The sequence below is a fragment of the Monodon monoceros genome, unplaced genomic scaffold, assembly GCF_005190385.1.
Source record: "Monodon monoceros isolate NGI ecotype Baffin Bay Population unplaced genomic scaffold, NGI_Narwhal_1 Super_Scaffold_1, whole genome shotgun sequence".
NCBI lineage: Eukaryota > Metazoa > Chordata > Mammalia > Artiodactyla > Monodontidae > Monodon > Monodon monoceros.
The window spans coordinates 65958178-65977704 of record NW_021703765.1 but is presented as its reverse complement, the minus strand read 5'-3'; the positions used below and the strand labels follow the sequence as shown (position 1 = coordinate 65977704).

At 38.3% G+C, this 19527-nt stretch overlaps 1 protein-coding gene across 4 annotated transcripts in view; it reads right to left on the bottom strand.

The window, feature by feature from the left end:
• Window positions 1–19527, bottom strand: part of TTC28 (tetratricopeptide repeat domain 28) — a 579401-nt gene that overhangs the window by 156251 nt on the left and 403623 nt on the right. For all 4 annotated transcript variants that reach the window (XM_029219000.1, XM_029219007.1, XM_029219015.1 and 1 more), the window contains one exon: window positions 6056–6563. In XM_029219000.1, the coding sequence (XP_029074833.1) occupies window positions 6056–6563 (508 nt within the window). The remainder of the gene's footprint in view (window positions 1–6055; window positions 6564–19527) is intronic.

Genomic DNA, 19527 nt, shown 5'->3' with positions numbered 1-19527 from the left:
AAAGAGTCTAACCAAATTGTTAACAGTACTTAACTCTGAAAAGTGGGACATGGGAAGGTATGCAAGGGGGTGGACCGGGGCGGACCTCCTTTTTCTACTTTATACACTTTCATACCATAAGAATTTTTTACCAAAGTAAGTACTGTTTCTGTAACTTTTAAAATTGTTCATTTTTAAAAAAGAAGGATAAGAAAAGCCAATGAAGATGGTACAGAAAGAGCAGCCAAGAAGAAAATCAGGACAGTGGTGCTTCACAGAAACTAGAGGAGGAGAGAATTTCAAGGAAAACTTAGTAAAGGCTGCCAAATGTTGCATACTGATTAGTGAAATTTAGAACTGTCAAGAGATCTCTCAACTGAGCCATCTGGAGATCACTGTTGATCTTTTTCAGGGGACAAAAGGTGCAAATCAAATTGCAATGGGTTAAACATGGATAGGAGGAGTTCCACTTCCAGTAATGGAGGAGGACCTCCTTTCAGAGCCACCCTCCTATAGATAACAACTATAAAGTCTGACAGGGGGCAGGCAGAAGGGCTGGCATGGAGGGGGCAGGAGGCCAGCATGGAGGAAGCAGGGGGAGGAATTTATCTAAAAACACTGGAGTGCAACCAAAAGCAGTGAGAAACTGTAGGGAGGTTGGAGCTGACTCTTTGCAGAAGGGAAAGGCATTGGGTAAGTTTCCCATTTTTGAAATGCCAGAGGACATTTTGCAGGGGCAGGGACCAGAGGGCAAACCCCATTAGTGCCGTGTGGTGAGGCTAAAACTCAGGTAGAAACACACTGTCTTTCTGGCTTGAAGAACCAAAGGAAAAATCCCAGAGAGAGCCATAGTGGAGAGCCTTGGATTTGTAATTCTACACAGATCTCTGTTTAACTCATGAAATATGCATGCGCAAGGCCAAATCTAAGCAAGCTGAAAGACCTGAACAGAGATTTTAGCTGCTACCCAACACAGGGAAGACAGAATTTGGAGCTTGAATTAAGTCAAGTTAACTGGTAAAACAACTACAACAAAAATCAATACTATTAAGAGAAATATATCAGAATCCAGAGTCTCTATAAAGTATCACTGACAATGTTGGATATAATCCCTTTTCAAAGAGTACATTAAAATGTGACTAACAACTCAAAACAAAAGGCAATCAATGCACAACTCTGTGACTATACTACAAACCACTGAATTACATACCTTAAATGTATAAATAGTATACTATGTGAATTATATCTCAATCAAGCTGTTAAAAAAATAACAACATCAACAACAAGCAATCAATAGGGTCTAACTCTGAGATGACCCACATGGAATTAGCAGACAAGGTTTTATAAGCTTTTGTAATAACTAGGGCCAGTTATGTGAAAGAAAATATACATGTAATGAATAAACACATATATCTTAGCAGGAAAGCTGAAATGTTAATTAAAAGAACCAAATGGAAATTCTAGAGCTAAAAATATAATATATATCTAAATTTTAAAATGCACCAATGCAGTAAAGAATTAACCTTGCCCAGAGAGGTCCAGCCTTTGCCCCTGGCTCTGGGAGATAATTTCGAAGCCCTCAGAATGCCCAACCTAAGAGTCTTTGAGGGTGTTGACCATGCCAGAGAGTAGATGCTAACAGTATGATTTACAGTGGGGGATCTCAGCTCAACCTCCAGAGGGGCAGGAAACTAAGGTCACTCATGCAGGTGGTCAACCATATCTCTGTGGCCAAGATGCAATAAAAACTTTGGAAAAGAAAGCTCAAAGGAGTCTCTGTGCATACTGTCACATATTGCTGCTTGGAAGAGTTAGCACCATCCATGACACAACTGGAAGCTTTGTGCTTACAATTCTCCTGAACTCTAACCCATGTGCCTCTTCCCTTGGCTGATTTAAATCTGTATGCTTTCACTGTAATAAACCATAACCATGAGTATAACAATAACTTTCAGTGAATTCTGTGAGTCCTCCTAGTTACTGAACCTGAGGGTGACCCTTGCTTGCTGTTGATGTCAGGAGTGAGAGTAGTCTTGGGGAATCCCAAACTCTGCACCACCAGATAGGTTTATCAGAAGATTGGAGATGACAGAAGAGTTAGTGAACTTGAAGAAAGATTAACAGAAATTTTCAAATCTGAAGAATACAGAGAAAAAAAATTAAAAACATGAACAGAGCCTCAGCAATATATAGGACAAAATCAAAAGGCCCAAAGTAATGCAGAGAGATAAACAGAGAAGAGAGGGAGTGAACAAAAAGAAATATTTTTAAAATAATAGGTAAAAAGTCCCTAAATTCAGGCAAAGATATATATGTGCTGATTCAAAAGCTCAAAGAACCATAGGAAGGAAAAAATACAAAGAAAGCCACATTTAGGCATATCATAAACTGCTAAAAACCAAATTTAGAAGAAATCTTGTGAACTGTCAAGAAAAAATTAGCATACACCATACAGATTATTAATTCCACTGACTTCTTATCAGAAATAATGGGGGCCAAAAGACACTGAAAAGACTACTTTAAGCCACTGAAAGATAAAAAAAAAACTGCCAACCTAGAATTCTGTATCTAGCAAAAAATATCCTTCAAGAATGAGGTGAAATAAACACATTTTAAAGTAAGCAAAATGAAGAGAATTCATCACTAGCAGACCTGCATTACAAGAAATGCTACATGAAGTTCTTTAGGCTGAAGGGAAATAATACCAGATGGAAACTCATATCTTCAAGAGTGAATGCAAGCACAAGAAATGATAAATAAGTGGATAAACAGAAAACATTATTTTTCCTCTTAATCATTTAAAATGATAATATAAAATAGAACAACTAACATTGTACTGTGGAGTTTAAAAAGAATATAGGTGTAGTAATAAATGTGACAACTACAGCATAAAGTACAGGGAGTGGGGAGTAAGTGGACCTACAAGGTCATAATGTACTTATATTTTACAGGAAGTGGTACAATGGTAGCTCAAAGTAAACCATGAAAAGTTAAGGATATATAATGCCATCCTTAGAGCAACCATTAAAAAATTATGCAAAGATAGAGCTAAAAAGCAAATAGACAAGTTAAAATAAAGTCTATATGATTAAATTTACCCATAGACAGCAGGAAAGGAAGAACAGAGAACAAAATATAAATGGGACAAGCAGAAAACCAACAGTAAAATAAAAGACCTAAATCTAACAAAACCAATAATTACATTAACTGTTAAATGATGAAATTCTCTAATTAAAAGGCCCTAATTGTGAAAATCAATAAAGAAGCAAGACCTAGCTAGATGTTATCTGCAGTTAACAAACTAAAGACACCAAGAAATAGAAAGTAAAGACAGAAAAAAAATGGAAAACACAAAAAGTAAGCATAAGAAGGTAGGAGTGGATATATTTGTATCAGATCAAGTAGTTCAAGAAAAAAAGACATGACCAATGATAAAAAGGGACATTTCATAATGATAAAAGGGCCAATCTGTCAGAAAGACAAAAACGATCATAAATGAATATTTGCCCAAAGAGAAAGCTTCAAAGTACATGAAGCCATGTTTCACAGAATTAAATGGAAAAACAGACAAGTCCACACTAACAGTTGTAGATTTTAACAACTTCCTTCTTAGCAACTGACAAAACATATAGACAAAGAAGTCAAAAAAGACAAAGATGATCTGAACAACACCATCAACTACCTAGACCTAAACAACATCTGTAGAGACACCTATTGCAATCCTACAAAGTATGTTCTCTGACTGCAATAGAAGTAAACTAGAATTTGATAACAATAAAGTTTCTAGGAAAATCCCAAATGTTTTAAATTAAACAGCACTTCTAAACAACATGGGGGTTAAAGGGAAATCACAAACAATTTTAGAAAATACTTTAAACCCAACGAAGGTAAAAACATAATACATCAAAAATTATTAAATGCAGCTAAAGCAGTGTTTAGAGGAAATTTTATATTTTTAATGCTTGTATTAGAAATTTAAAAAGTCTAAAATCAATGACTTAAGTTTCAACCTTGAGAGGCTAGAAAGAGGACCCAAAGAAAGCGGCAGGAAGAAAATGGTAAAAATGAGACCAGAAAAATGAAATTAAAAAATAGACAAGCAATAGAAAAAACTTAACAAAAGCAAAAGCAAGAAAATTGATAAATCTCTAGCTAGAATGACCCAGAAAGGGGGGAGGGGGTTAGTACAGGTACAAAACACAAACTACCAATAACAGAAATGAAAGAGGACATATCACTATATACCTTACAAGCATTAAAAGGAAAATAAGTAAGTATTATAAACAACTTTATGCCAATAAATTCAACAATTTAGATAAAATGAACGAAGCCTTTGGAAAATAAATACAACTAATCAAAATGATAGATTTCTGACACAAAATGATAAGAGAAATATGAATTGTCCAATATGCACAGCCTTCTACACTCCAGGTTTCAAGCCCTCCGACCTATCCTACGTGCCACTGCTAGACTTGTCTTCCTTAAATATCTAGTCAATGTTCTCACTTCTACATTTCAAAACCTTCAGGAGTTCCTGTTCACTAACAATTCCTTGCCTAGTTTTCATAATAATCTTCTACCATCCTCTAGCACATTCCTGAAGGCTAATCATGCCACTATCCCTCAGATATGCCAACCTATTGAATCAATTTCTTCTTTCACATACTCCTTGCCATCAATGCCATCCCATTTCTGACCAAATCTCAGCTATTCTTCAAGGTCCACCTGGGCGTCATCTCCTCCAAGAAGCTTTCCAGACTATTCCCAGCCCTCAGGGCCTCCCTTCTGGGAATTTCATGGCAACACAACATCATTAACACTGTTGTCCTATGTATTAATCTTATTTTCCCAACTAAATTATAAGCTCTTTGAGGGCAAGGATTTTTTTTTCAAACTTCTCTATCACGTAAGGCAATTATTCCAGGATTCAGCACATAGTATGATTCAATAAATACTTAAAATCTGTTGAATGAATATATCATACCAAGAACTTATTTCTATGGTTTTTATCAGGCTCTCTAGATTCTCATTCTGATCTCAATACCATCTTCAGCATCATCTCCAGGGATTTGCCAGACTTTTCCAAACAACCGTATTCACGAAACATATGGTTACAATAAGCGGAGGTAGAGGGGAGGGAGAAGTAGTGCTAAAATTATATAAAGAGAAATAGGGTTTTGTAGGTCACAAAAGAAAAGGGGACTGACTTTTACAGTGCATTGCCACTAATATCCGCTAAGCATACACTAATACGAATAAGGTCACCGTCTTCTTGTCCTCTCCCCACCCTGAGTCCCTGTGGACATAACAAACCATGGGCTCTAGGCACAAGGATGAGTTCCGCTTATACTTCTGAACACACCTGTTCCTTTCATTCATTATGTACCAACATCTGTTTGGGTACCAAGAAAAGATAACAATATCTTCTAAAAAGTAGCCAGTTACTAATACTTATCACCTCTTACCATTCCATATAAATTCCCCCAAATCTATAAATATCTTAACTGTAACCAAGTCCTATCAAACCATAGACTGCAAATCTATCTTATTTAAATTTTTCAAAAAATAATTTTACATTTACACTATAACTATCAACATCATTTGTGAATACACATACCTTGAGGGGAAAAAATATATTCCCTTTGGGGTTAAAGTCACCAAGTAAAGAACTCCCTCTAAACAAAAATCCTCTCAAATTCCCTTCCATTGATGACTTCCTAGCAAGCTTCCCTTTCATTTAAACCAAACATAGCTTTGTCTCTTCACTTCATCCCCCTTCTCTCTAATTAGATAAATCTGGTCGTTCTTCTCTCTAGACAGATTAAAAGGTTGGGGTGTTTTGTTTTTCCAGTATTTCAGAGTTCTAATCCTCAGAGCACTGTGATGACAGAAAAGATCCTGTGATTTAGAGCAGGCAGGCTCCAAGGACATATATCTGAAGGAAATATAAAACACACACAATGAGGAGATACTTTTGAATATAAACACACAGATTCCTGTAAAAGATAGTGGGTTACTCCAGCTATTTCTAGCCCTTGGCCCTGACCCTGGGTCCCGCAAGCAATCCTGTCCTTACCCAGATTGGAGGATGCTCGCCCCTCTGCAGCCCGGTCCTTGAGATCCTCAGCGATGCCCAGCTGCTGCTCATGGTACTGTTTAGCTCTCTCCAAATCCTGCATGCACCTGGCAGCATGGCCCAGGCCAGCATAGGCCCGCATCTCAATGGCCTTCTCCATCAACTCCTGAGCCAGCTCCAGCACGTAGTTGTGGTAAGACATGGCCTTGTCAAAGTTTCTCCTGTAGTGGTAGGCACTGCCCAGATTGCTGTAGGCGCGGGCCTCTTCTCGCTTGTTGCCCAGGTCCTTGGCTATCTTCAGATGCTGCTCATGGCACTGCACAGCATTCTCAAAATCACCCATGGCAATATACACAGCTCCCATGTTGCCGAGTTCTCGGGCTTCAGAAAGCTCATCTTTGGATTGCTTGGCGAGAAGAACACACTGTTTGTGACTGGCCAGTGCATTGGGGTAGTCTCCAATGGCTGTGTACACGTGGCCCAGACTGCTCAGGGCTGATGAAGCTGCCTGGAGAGAAAGGATAAGGCAGAGAAAAGAAAGCACATCAGAAAATGGCTTTGGTTTGTTTCAGCAGATAAAATGTTAGAGAGTTTGCCCATAACCATCCAAACCTATTTCTAATGGTGTTTCTATCAGTGGTCTGCAGACCTATGCAGAACTGAAAAAGAGCACATCCAAACAGCAAGTTCCTAATAAAAGACAATGGCAACTTAATCAGTAACATTCAATACTGAATCTCATAGAAACAGGTTGTGTGCCATATAACCTTCATCTTAGTTTAAAGACTTGACATTTCTAATATTGTGATATTACATCTCTGTTAATAGCTATTAACCTCTGCAGCATAAGAAAATGTTGAAGAAAATCAAAATTAATTATTACATGTAATATAGCATAGGAATTTCATAGGAGAAATCCATGCTAGGCTCTTTGCACTCAAAGAGTGCACTCAAATTGCATTTCTCAGTTCTTGTGTTCTCCCACAGCAAATGGATACATTAACGGCAAGGGAGATCTTTAGATTGATGATTGATAATTTTGTGACCCAGGACCAATGGAGGGTCCTGTTCTCTTATCTTTGTTAACTCAATGTGACTTCATCAGTGCTGGTTACTGTGGAAGGCTTGGATTAGATGAGCCCCAGAGGAAAATAACGGGAGTTACAACTACATCTCTGAATGTGGTAGTCCCCACAGGGCCTCACCACCCCTTTTTAGGCTCACATTGCTCTTCAAGCTTTGCTTTTCTTGCCTAGAGGCTCTCTCTTCTGACCCCAGCCTCTGTGCAGAAAGATGCTATCTTCCTAGTCCCCTCACACTGCTTGCCACTCAAGTAGTTCTTGTCTAAAGAAAAGAACATGAGCCCTTTTTGTCTTAAAAGTTTTAATGAAAATGACTCTATATTGGCATAGTGAACCAAAGGGAAACAAAATTAACAAAGGAGATGTTACACGGGTTCTAGAATCTTACCAAGTGCAGATAGTCTTAGATTCTCGTCTTTAGTTTCTAACTCCTTTGCAGAGACATAAAAGGGAAGTTACACCGAGCTCTCCTGCGCTTCTTTTCATTCAACAACTTGCCTATCCTTCCCTTCCTCCACACAGTGCCTACAGCTAGAGCCACGTAGCCCCCTTTCTTCATGATGCTCCCTCTTCGTACCATGAATACGTGATCCTGGCAGAACAAAGGGTAAACTCTGTCACAAGTAGGCAAGTGATCTTCACCAGGGCCTCCAGGCTAGGGAATAACAACAAGGGAAGGCCATCCCGCCTGGAGTAAGGGTATTTCTTTATCAGATGTGTTCTATATGCACTTCAGAACACTTTTATTAATATTTCATAGTTGAGTGATTTGCTACCTTATTTCTTTGCCTGCGAAATAGCCGTTTTGATCAAAATGACTGAGACTGACCATCTTTACAAAGCTGCTTGCAAACTGTGTATCTGCAAAAGGTTCCATATAGTTTTAAGTTGCTTTTATCATTTCACAGATGTTCCAACAAAAAGCTTGAGGAAAATAGAGAGGAAATAAACGCTTAGAAATGTACTTTTGGGGGTTGTTTTTTTTTCTGAGTGGTGGAGAGCAGAAACAATTCCATGAAAATCACAATCCTGTAGCAATGTGATTCTGGCAGATGCAGCAATGATGTCACTCAAGAGCATGCCACTTGGATGTGTACTGGCCTCAGGTTCCTACTTCGGGAACCTCTTCAGGATCAGAAGTTAAGACTTCTTGTTGGCACAGTGCACACAGGCCTTTCTACTGCTCACAACTCCCCTCCCCACACCCGACAATCTCCTTTCCTCCTTTGCTACAGGACGGGGGACTCAGTCTCTTTCCTTTCATTCTGTAATTGGGCCTCCCCTCCTTACTCTCTGAGGTCCTTCTGTGCCCAAACCAGGCTAGAGAGCAGGACACAGTCCACAAACCCTCCCACCTGCAAATCTTTGCTGCCCTCAAAGTAGAAGACATGGCTCTCTCACTATGGAGCTAGTGTGACTTAGAATCAGACACCCTTGGTTCAAAACTGCACTGATGTTTACTAGCCCTGGGACCTTCAGAAACTTAACTTCTCTGAGCCTTGGTTTTCCAGACAGAGGTTTCTAGGTCCCAGGAACTGAGTGTTTTCAAACTTAGCCATGAGCCTCTGTCAAATGTGTAAACCATAAATAATTCACTAGATAATTCCAAATAGTAGATCTGGTTGGAGGCAATGAGCCCTTGAACACTGCAGGGAATAGATTAATAAGGTCTGGGGCAGGCACAGCATCCCAGGCATCACTGTTCTTAGAAACCTGTGGTATGTGGCAACTCCAAATGACAGCCCAGGGATCTTCTGCTTCTGGTTCTTCATTTCTGTAAATGCCAGGGAGACATGGGAGCTCATTTGCTGAAGCTCTCCCAAAATAAGGAAAGAGAGTATTGGGGCATTTCCCCTTTAGGGCTGTGAGGAAAGAGGGAAGGACTATTGCATTAGCTCTTCCCTGGCACCTTCCAGTTACAGGCAGCGCTATCAGGCTGGGACTCTTCACGCAGGTGTCCTGGAAACCGGCAACTCTAGAAAGGTCAATATAGTTTATGAAGCACACATCATAGCCTCTGAAATTAGAAAGGCAGCTTGATGTAGTATAAGAATGGAATAGAATTTAGAGTCAGAGGCCCTGGCTGTGTAACCCTGATAAGTCATGTCACTTCTTCACCTGTATTTTCTTTATATGTAAACCGTTCTGATAATGACAGCATATGTACTTTCCAAGGTTAGGATGGGATCATATGAGGCAGTGCAAGTGAGTGCCCTGAGTAAACTGTAAAGTTCTCTGTAAATGCATCACTAAGGTGTGGATGGGTGTTTTATGACTGCAGGCCATCTGGGCTGAGCGCTGTTACCAAGCAGAAGCTAGTAACGGCACCAAAAACATCAGTCATTACAACCAAACATCTATATTCCTGTATCAGTTGCCACAGGACATGAAGTCCAGTGTTTTACAGCTGCTGGGCAAATAACATGTGATCATATTTATCAGCTAAGTGAATTACAAATTAATCATTTGTCTTTGTTCCTGTTCCTGTGGAATAAGCTTAGATCTGAAACATGGTTTCAGGCTGTTAAGGAGAATCTGAAGACCCACTATCTACAGGGAAACACAGGCCCCACCTCAAGCGGATGCTGCGCTTGCCACTAAGGTTCACACTGTCTTTGTATACTAATCTCTTTGAGATTTTTGTGCTAGAATAGCAGCAGCTGCTTCCCACAGGGGAAACGTTTTGGAACATCTGTATTTGAATACCAAAATGCACACAAACAGTTATGCTAACAAACCCTCTGGCTGGAATAAGACAATACTTTTCTCTGTTTACAAGATATAAATTACTCATGTTCTTGCCAAAGCATGATTTCCAGCTGCACACTTAGCACACAGGAGTCATTACCCCTTGCTCTGTGCCCCAAATATTTGCAGAAGAACTGCACCTGATGAGTCAGTTTCGTGGGACATGGAGCTGGAGAAGGAAATTTGCTCATAATTTTTCAAACCACCTTTAAGGACTTTCAGTTTGAGACATGAAATAGAGAAAGCTTAAACTACCCAAAAAACCACATTGATGATACTACCATTAAACATTATTTTGCAAAATTAAACGTGTTCCTCACAACTAGCATGTTTTTCCCTTTATTGTGTGTATTTTATAAGGGTTATATTTTGTGGGATGATTAAATGCACATATAGAGAATATCTGATATAACTGCTGATTGACTAATTGCATGTAGTTTTAAGAAAATGGGAAATGCACCCACAGCTAGTACCAGAAATACAGTTTTTCATCTTCACTGTCCAAATCCACATGCACCTTGTATTCCTTGCCAGTTCAGTGCCCACGAACCCAAGGTACTGGGTTAACCACCTGCAACCCAAGAGGCAGAGGGATATAGAAGAATCGGGGCAGACTCTGGAATCAGGCATGCATGGGTTCAAAGGACAAACTGTGTGATACTACACAAGTTCTGCAACATCTCTGAGCCTCAGTTTCCTCATCTGTAAATGGGAATATTAATATCTCACAGTGCTCTGATGAGTACTAAATAAGATAGAACTTGTAAAGAGCCCATTTCAAGGCTCACAGAAGATGCTCAAAAATTTTAGATCTTTATTTCTCTTCCTACCCTAACTTAGCTTTATTCATTTCAAAGATGTGGCAGAAGATGACCAGAAAATAGAACATGATGTTATATGTCACCACAACTAAAAAAACGACACAAGAAGCGTGCCCCACTGATGGCAGGAAGGGTCATTATTTTCATACGCTAAAGCATATTACTCGTATTACTTTTCTGCAAGTGTAGACATAAGAAAATTCACCCTTTACTCCGGGGCATTTTGCAATCATTGGTATATCCAACACATAGTGTTGGTAAAAGCACTTTAAGTGGTCAAAGGTTACACGGATATTAGAGTGTTTTGGGGTCTGTTGTTTGGTTCATTTGTTCATTCATTCATGTACTCAAGAAAATTCTCTAGACACAAACAGAGTCAACTAATTTTTGACAAAGCAACAAAGGTAATTCAGTGGAGAAAGGACAGCCTTTTCAAAAAATGGTGCTAGAACAACTGGACATCCACATGCAAAGAAAGTGAATCTAGACACAGACTTTACACTTTTCATACAAATCGACTCAAAATGGATCATAGACCTAAATGTAAAATGCAAAACTATAAAACTCCTAGAAGATAAGAGAAATTCTAGGGGACCTAGGGTTTGGAAATGAATTTTTAGATAAAACACCAAAGGCATGACCCATGAAAGAAAGAATTGCTATGTTGGACTTCATTAAAATTAAAAACTGTGCCCTGCAAGAGATACCATGAACAGAATGAAAAGACAAGCTACAGACTGGGAGAAGATATTTGCAAAATACCTATCTGACAAAGGACTTGTATCCAAAATATACAAAAACAAAAAACAAAAAAAATTAAAACTCAACAAGAAAACAACCCAACTTTAAAATGGACAAAAGACCTGAACAGATACCTCACCAAAGAAGATACAGTTTTCCCTCAGTATCTGCAAGGGATTGGTTCCAGGAACCCCCATGGATACCAAAATCTGCAAATGCTCAAGTCCCTTATGTAAAATGGCATGGTATTTGCATATAACCTTTGCACATCATCCCATATTCTTTAAATCATCTCTAGATGACTTATAATGCCTAATGCAATGTAAATACAATGTAAGTAGTTGTTGGTACATGGCAAATTCAAATTTTGCTTTTTGGAACTTTCTGGAATTTTTTCAAATATTTTTGATATGTGGTTTGTTGAATCTGTGGATGCAGAACCCATAAATATGGAGGGCCGACTGTATATAGGTGGCAAAGAAGCATATGAAAAGATGCTCCACATCATATGTCATCAGGGAACTGCAAGTTAAAACAACAATGAGATACCACTACACATCTATCAGAATGGTGAAAATCTAAGACAACTGACAATATCAAATCCTGGTGAAGATGTGGAGCAATAGGAATTCTCATTCATTGCTAATAGGAATGCAAAATGGGACAGCCACTTTGGAAGATGGTTGGGCAGTTTCCTACAAACCTACTCATAGCATATGATCCAGCAATCATGCTCCTGCATTATTTACCTTAATGAAATGAACACTTACATCCACACAAAAACCTGCACGTGAATGTTTGTAACACCTTTATTCACAATTGTTAAAAACTGGAAGCAACCAAGATGTCTTTCAATAGGTGAATGGATAAATAAAATTTGATACATCCTTACAATAGAATATTATTCAGCACTAAAAGGAAATGATCTACCAAGGCACAAAGAGATATGAAGGAAACCCTAAATGTATATTCTTTAATGAAAGAATCCAGTCTTAAGGGCTTCCCTGGTGGCGCAGTGGTTGAGAGTCCACCTGCCGATGCAAGGGACACGGGTTCGTGCCCCGGTCTGGGAAGATCCCACGTGCCGCGGAGCGGCTGGGCCCGTGAGCCATGGCCGCTGAGCCTGCGCATCCGGAGCCTGTGCTCCGCAACGGGAGAGACCACAAAAAAAAAAAAAAAAAAAAAGACTACACACTGTATGATCTCAACTACATGACACTCTGGAAAAGGCAAAACTATAGAGAAAGCAAAAAGATCAGTGGTTTCAGCAGGCGAAAAGGATGGACCACAGGGGATTTTTAGGGCAGTGAAACTATTCTGCATGACACTATAATCATGAATATAGGGCATCATACATTTGTCAAAACCCACAGGCTGTACAACACGAACAGTGAACCCTAGTGTAAACTATGAACTTTAGTTAACAATATTATATCAATATTGGTTTCTCAATTGTAACAAATGTACCACACTGATACAAGATGTTACTAAGAGGGGAAACTGAATGGGGAAGAGAAAGGGAATGTGGGAACTCTGTACTAGCTGCTCAATTTTCTGTAAATCTAAAACTGCTCTAAAAATGAAGTCTGTTAGTTAAAAATTAATAAATAAATTGGGAGTCTTCCTCGTTGGGGGAGTGGGTAATTCTACGAAATGGAAACAGCACAAGCAAAGGCATGAAGTATGACAGAGTGTGTAATGATTAGAGACCAAGAAGCTGGTTAGACCTGGGAGTGGGGATAGTGGTTGGAGGGGAGTCTGGAAAGGCAGGTTTGGATGAATTCTGTCTGTCCATCAATTTGTAAAATCTAACACATTTTCCATGTATGTTGTTTCATTTAATCCTTAATAACAATACTTTTAATTGTGTGTTGTTATTATTAAATTCATTTGTGAGATAACGCTAGACTCAAAGAGATAAAATGACATGCCTAAGAATACACAATTGATAGCACTGATAGCAAAGCCAGGGTTCAGGTCCACAGACATCAGACTCTAGCTCTCGTGCTCATTTAACTACATACAGTTTATCCTCTATTGAAGAATTTACAATCCACCCAGGGAGCAATAACAGCCACAGGTTTATGCAGGGGACTGACAAGATCAGATTTATACTTTCATGTATATCCATGAAGTAGCTGAAAAGGAGGGAGATTGGTAGTAATGACAACAACAAAATGCTTAACTAAAATAACAACTAATTAGAATACAGTAAGGTCAATGTTAAGCACTAATGATATTAGGGTAGGCTTTAGGGATATTCACAAATATGCTGGCATCTCTGTTTCGAAGCAGGTAAGACTGCACATCACTGACTGCATGAAGTCAGGTGTGAGTGGCTACGTGACCTTCTTTGGCCAATAAATGTGATCACATCCATGTAAAGCTTTAAGAACCAGTGCGTACTTCACCACGTTTTCTCTTCTCTTTGCTACACACTGCTCCATCAAAATTGAAATTTAAGTGACAATCAGCAATGTGGGCCCTGGCTGACCTGTAATGAATACACAGCGGGCACAAGAAATAAGCCACTAAGATTTGGGAATTTACTATTATTGCAGCATAACCTGGCCTAGCCTGACCAGTACAATACTGAGCATAAATTAATAATTTTCATGCTCCAGTCACTATAGTTATAGTTAACACTATCTAGTGGTTCAATTATTTGAATTACCATAGGTTTCTGGGTGATGAAATTTTAGTCATTTTTATAGAAAAACTAAATTTGAGGAGAATTAGGTACTAAAACCAGAAACTTAGCTAATCTTTAAAAATCTGTATTAACCCAGATACAAGGGTCTACCTGGTAGTAATTTACCCACATTGCAGATCTATTTAGCGGGAATCAATAGCCACCCAAATACAAACCTGTAGAAACAGAAGACTGAATCATGTTCTGTGAGGTCTATACACTTCCTACAGTCTTAAATAACATTCATTCCCTATTTAATGAGTGTACTATAGCCTGAAAAATCTTTCCTTAGTCAGCAACTGAGTTGATAAAGTAATTCTGTATAAAAAGTTAAATGATAGTCATGAATGTCTAGAGTTGCTTACTCAATAGCTACACAAAAACAACTGTACAAAAATAATCCAAAAAATGTATAATCTATATTGTTGAGGACATTGTCCATGATTCCACCTGATGTCATCTTTATAAGGACCAGTGGAAAAATTTCTTTCAGATTTCAATGCAGCTGCTATGGTTTTATCTTAAGAAAAATGTGAATCATATAAGTGGTCATGTTTACCTTTTTGTTTGAGTCACCAGGAAGCTTATGATTTAATACAGAGCCTCCTTTTAACAGCCAGATAGAATCCCATAATATGTTCAAACTCTACCCTGGCTTCAGCATATGATATGATCCTAATCCTCTCATTACTCTGATTTCTTCCCTTTGCTGTTTTGTTTCCTGCTCCCACAAATCCTTCTTGGATTACAATAGAGAAAAAACAAATCAGCAAAACAAAAACAAAAAACAGTTAAATGTTAAGGCTCTTGGTAGGGAGAAAGCTCCTGAAATGGGATCTCTAAGAATTGTGAACTCACAGCCACAGCCTGAAGAAAAGATTTAAATACCACATAAACAGGGAAATTTTTAATTACATGGTCTTTAGTAGTCTTCAATCATTTCATGCTGTACATGCTCAATAACTGGTGTTGGGTTTATGATAATCAGTCTAACCAGTTTGTCCCAATTCCTAAACTTAGCGTTGGAGGAATATTCTGCAGTTGTTACTAAAAAGTAAGACAGTGATTTGTGTACATCTGAATTCTTTCTACCATATTACTATACCATAGTTGGAATAGTTGGTTTGAATCTATTACTATGAGCTTAGAGAGAAGTTAGTGACAGTTATAGCTTCTCCATAGGTAACCTGTCAGCTTTTCCTAATACTGTGGGGCCAGAGGAGCTTTCACAATAATTATTTTTATCAAAACTATATTAGGGTTGGAAGAATAATACAATGTCAGAAAGATCTATTACCTAGACCTAAGAGTTGCTATCACAGGTGATAAATTACTTATAATGCCCAGCATTAATACAGCAATGTTTTCAAACCAAGTATTTGTAAATGTCCTTTGCAGATGCAAATTAACAGATTAATAAGAAAACAAGCTTTCTTGTTTAAGAAGCCGGGATGACAGATTAGCTATTAAGAGCAATTTATAGGTCATAAGATATGAAAGTTGGCAAGAAACACTACCTCTGCTGGCTCTATAAATAGTAAAACTGCATTTAGTTTCCCAAAGGTATCCTGTTAGACATTTTAATTATACCATAAAAACTGCGAGAATTTATAATGAATTCATTTTTTTTAACTTGATGCTCCATGTAAACTTGATTCAGTACAACAGGCATCTGTGCTATGTGCTGTAACTGCCAAGTTGCAGCCAATGCAAGAGTGTGTGCTACTTCCTCATGAAGGACTGCAAATGATGAGGTTGATGCTGAACGACAGAGGAAAGAAGATGTTCCTCCCTAACATCTCTTCCAGGCCACTTAAGGATTCTCCTCCCTCCTTTACAACTTAACACCTTCCACTGCAGCCATGTGCTATCCCTTTAGAGAGATTTTTATAAAGAACTCCATTCTACATAGCTCTTTGGCCACAAGATGATGACCAAGTAATAATCTTAGAGTCTTGGTAGTCCTATTAGGGAGTTGAGTGTGATTGGGGATAAATTCTCTCACTCACTTGAAATAATCAATTAAGATGATTTTTGGAAAGTTATTTCCCACTCTCAGTTTCACCTACATCTTCAGTTTTATTTGGGGGAGTGACAGGCAGATAACTTAGTTTCAAATTAGTTTTTTACGACATAACTCACTCAAGTTTCTTATGCAATAATTTGACCTGGGTTAAGAGACATTCTACCATAGTGCTGTTTTAGTCCAGTCAAAACTATTCCATTCCACACTTGCCAGCCAACCTGAATTTTAGTAGACTATAAAAGATCGTTTTGTAGGGAGTTGGAATGTAGTCAATCACCCTTTGAAGATCAAATCATAAAATCTGGCTTTGGCTGAGCAGGATATAATGGAGAAATGTGGAGAGAAAGAAAGATGGAAAACACATATGTGTTCAAGTACAAATACAAGAGGCAGAAGAGACATTTCTTGGAAGGAAGAAAACCCAAGAAAAGGACAGCTTATTTGCTAGGACAAGCAGATAACAATTTAAACAAGAAATCTTTTAATTGGGTGGAAAGGAGTCCTCAAGGATCCTGGAAAGATGTTAGGAAATTAAGAAACAACTGAGAACTTCTGCCACCATCCATGAAGGAATATCATTATGGCCCTCCCACTTTAAAGAACAGGCCCTAATGCAGGCTGAGGGTTTCTGAAATTCATGGCTTCTAACTGTTTAGGAATAAATGGTCCACAATCTCAGCTCTCTGTACTTTCACTCAGCCTGGCAGATTCAAATTCTATCCCTGTTGGATGATTCCAAACTCAGATTTCAGAATAAGAGACAGAGGATTTTAGAGCTGGAAGAGGCCTTATAGATCACCTAATTTCACTGGTTTTCAAGCTTTGTTTAAATCAAATTAAAAATACAGGGCTTCCCTGGTGGCGCAGTGGTTAAGAATCCACCTGCCAATGCAGGGGACACGGGTTCGAGCCCTGGTCCAGGAAGATCCCACATGCCGAGGAGCAACTAAGCCCGTGCGCCATAACTACTGAAGCCCACGCGCCTAGAGCCCGTGCTCTGCAACAAGAGAAGCCACCCAATGAGAAGCCCACGCACCGCAACGAAGAGTAGCCTCCACTCAAGGCAACTAGAGAAAAGCCTGCGGGCAGCAACAAAGACCCAACACAGCCAAAAATTTAAAAAATTAATTTATTTTAAAAAATATATTAAAAATACATGTGATTTACGTGATTAAAAGTGTTGTTGTTGAGGTTACTTAGACTAGGATGCACTTTTCTCCCCAGCACCCTTGGGAGAATCTATGGCACCCTGCACGTTTGAAAACCACTTACCAATGTTACTTCTCAATGTCTTTAGATATAGAAACTAAGACCAAGAGATGTCAAGTACCTTGGCAGCAGGTCAACCTGCTAATGACCAGCAAAGGCAGGACTAGAGCCCAAATCTTCAGGCCCCCAGCTCTTACCCTCCTCACTGTGCTTTGCCCGCATTCCATCACACCATCTCACAGTCACCTCAAACTCAAGCCCTCACTGCCTTTCCTAAGTCTGCCTTGTGATTTCCATGATTAATGAAAGAAGTGAACGTTATCACTATTTCTTCCAACAACTAGTTAAAAGCTCAGCGTTAGCATTGGCTTTTTCCTTTCTTTTGGCCCTCATATTCAGCAGCCACCCAAGACCAGCTTTATTAGACTTGTGAAATTATAATTATACTAGTTTTTATTTAATAATCTTCACTTTAATGCCAATTATTTATATGAGAAAACCACTTAGAATTAATTTCTGACAGTGTTATTTTAAATAATAAATATTATCTTTAAAGTTATGTGACGATGTTAACAGATGAGGTTTGTAATATATTTTAAATACATACTGCTCTTCCCTCTAAAATCCAAGCCAGCTATTTAGTGACAAATTCAGTGGCAAACTTTAATAACTTCAGTAAAACTTTAGTAACTTTTCTAACAGCTACTGATTCTGTCTCCTGAATAATAATGAACTTAGTAATTCCAGGGTAATACAGCGACTAGAACTGTCTAGGTTTAAATTCTGTCTCTGCTGGCCATCTTCCTGACTCTTTGTCCTTGTTTCCTTATCTATAAAGTGGAGGTAATGATATCTATCTCTTGGGATGGTTTTAAGCATATACTTAAAGAGCTTAGAATTGTGCCTGGCACATTACAAGTAATTACTGCTAGCTGTTATTATAGATGCTAAATACCAATAAAATTGAGTAAATTAAGTAATTTTAAAGTCATATATTTACATTAATTTAACCTGTTTTGCACATTTATTTAAAATTTAAATGTACTAAATTAGTGCCTGCCTTCCTCTCTCTCATTATATTAATTTAAAAACCTGAAAATGTCATTTCCCTTGTGTGACATTTGTCACTGTTCCTTTGGCACAGAAATTATTTGGGCATGCAAGCACATAAACATTCCTTTTTGGGAATCCCCAAAGAAAGAAGACATCACACCAAGATCTAAAAAAAGGAACACAATAAGTTCACTGAAGAAAAACTAAAATTTTAATTAAGATCCTAAATTACATTTTAAAGTATTAGCTTATTATAAAAATATCCAAACTGATAGGTTTGGATTAAATACAGGTTACACTGATAGATAAAATTTTTAATTACAACTGTGACCAAATTCTTCATCCTATTAGTTATTAAATTTGTTTTTCAGTGGTATGCTTGTTTGGATAAAAGTGAATATCAGAAAATGTACTAAAGTGTTAAAGGAACTATGTTCTAAAGCAAAAAGACATGATTCATATATTTTCTATTTAAAGCAATAAGAAAAGATACAGGATATGGGTGAAGGGAAGAGGAACACAGCATGCAATAGGTCAGACTGGGCCTTCTTGAAGCCAGGAGTTGTCTTATTCATCTCTGAAACTTCAGAGTCTATCATAATGCCTGGCACATAGCAGACACACAGCAAACACTTGAAGAACAAACCAAACTGACAGTCATGGGACTTTCAGTCTGCACAAGGATATAAAAGAAGAAAACTCCATCCTCCAAGGTAAGAATGCCAGAATGAGTGTGCAGTACCAATACCTCAACCTCTAGTTCTATTTAAGCAAAATTCTGATGCACTAAAACTTTCCTACAGCTCTAAGAATAGGAGGTCCATAGACACAGGTGTTTCTCAGCTGCCACTTTGTTGTCTGTATACCCAGAACTCACAGTCCTTCATCTCTGTCCTTGTTCTTCTACCTGCTGCTGCTCATCTAATCAGTCACATTCATGCTAAGTCTTATGAAATCTTCTCCCTTTAAATTGTTCACATGAGACATGAAATGATTAAACAGGAGCAACTATTATTTTTATTATAATACTATTTTTCCTAAGAATGATTATAATGGTACCCCCAATTGGAGTCTAGGAATTTAATCTGGAAGCCATTGAA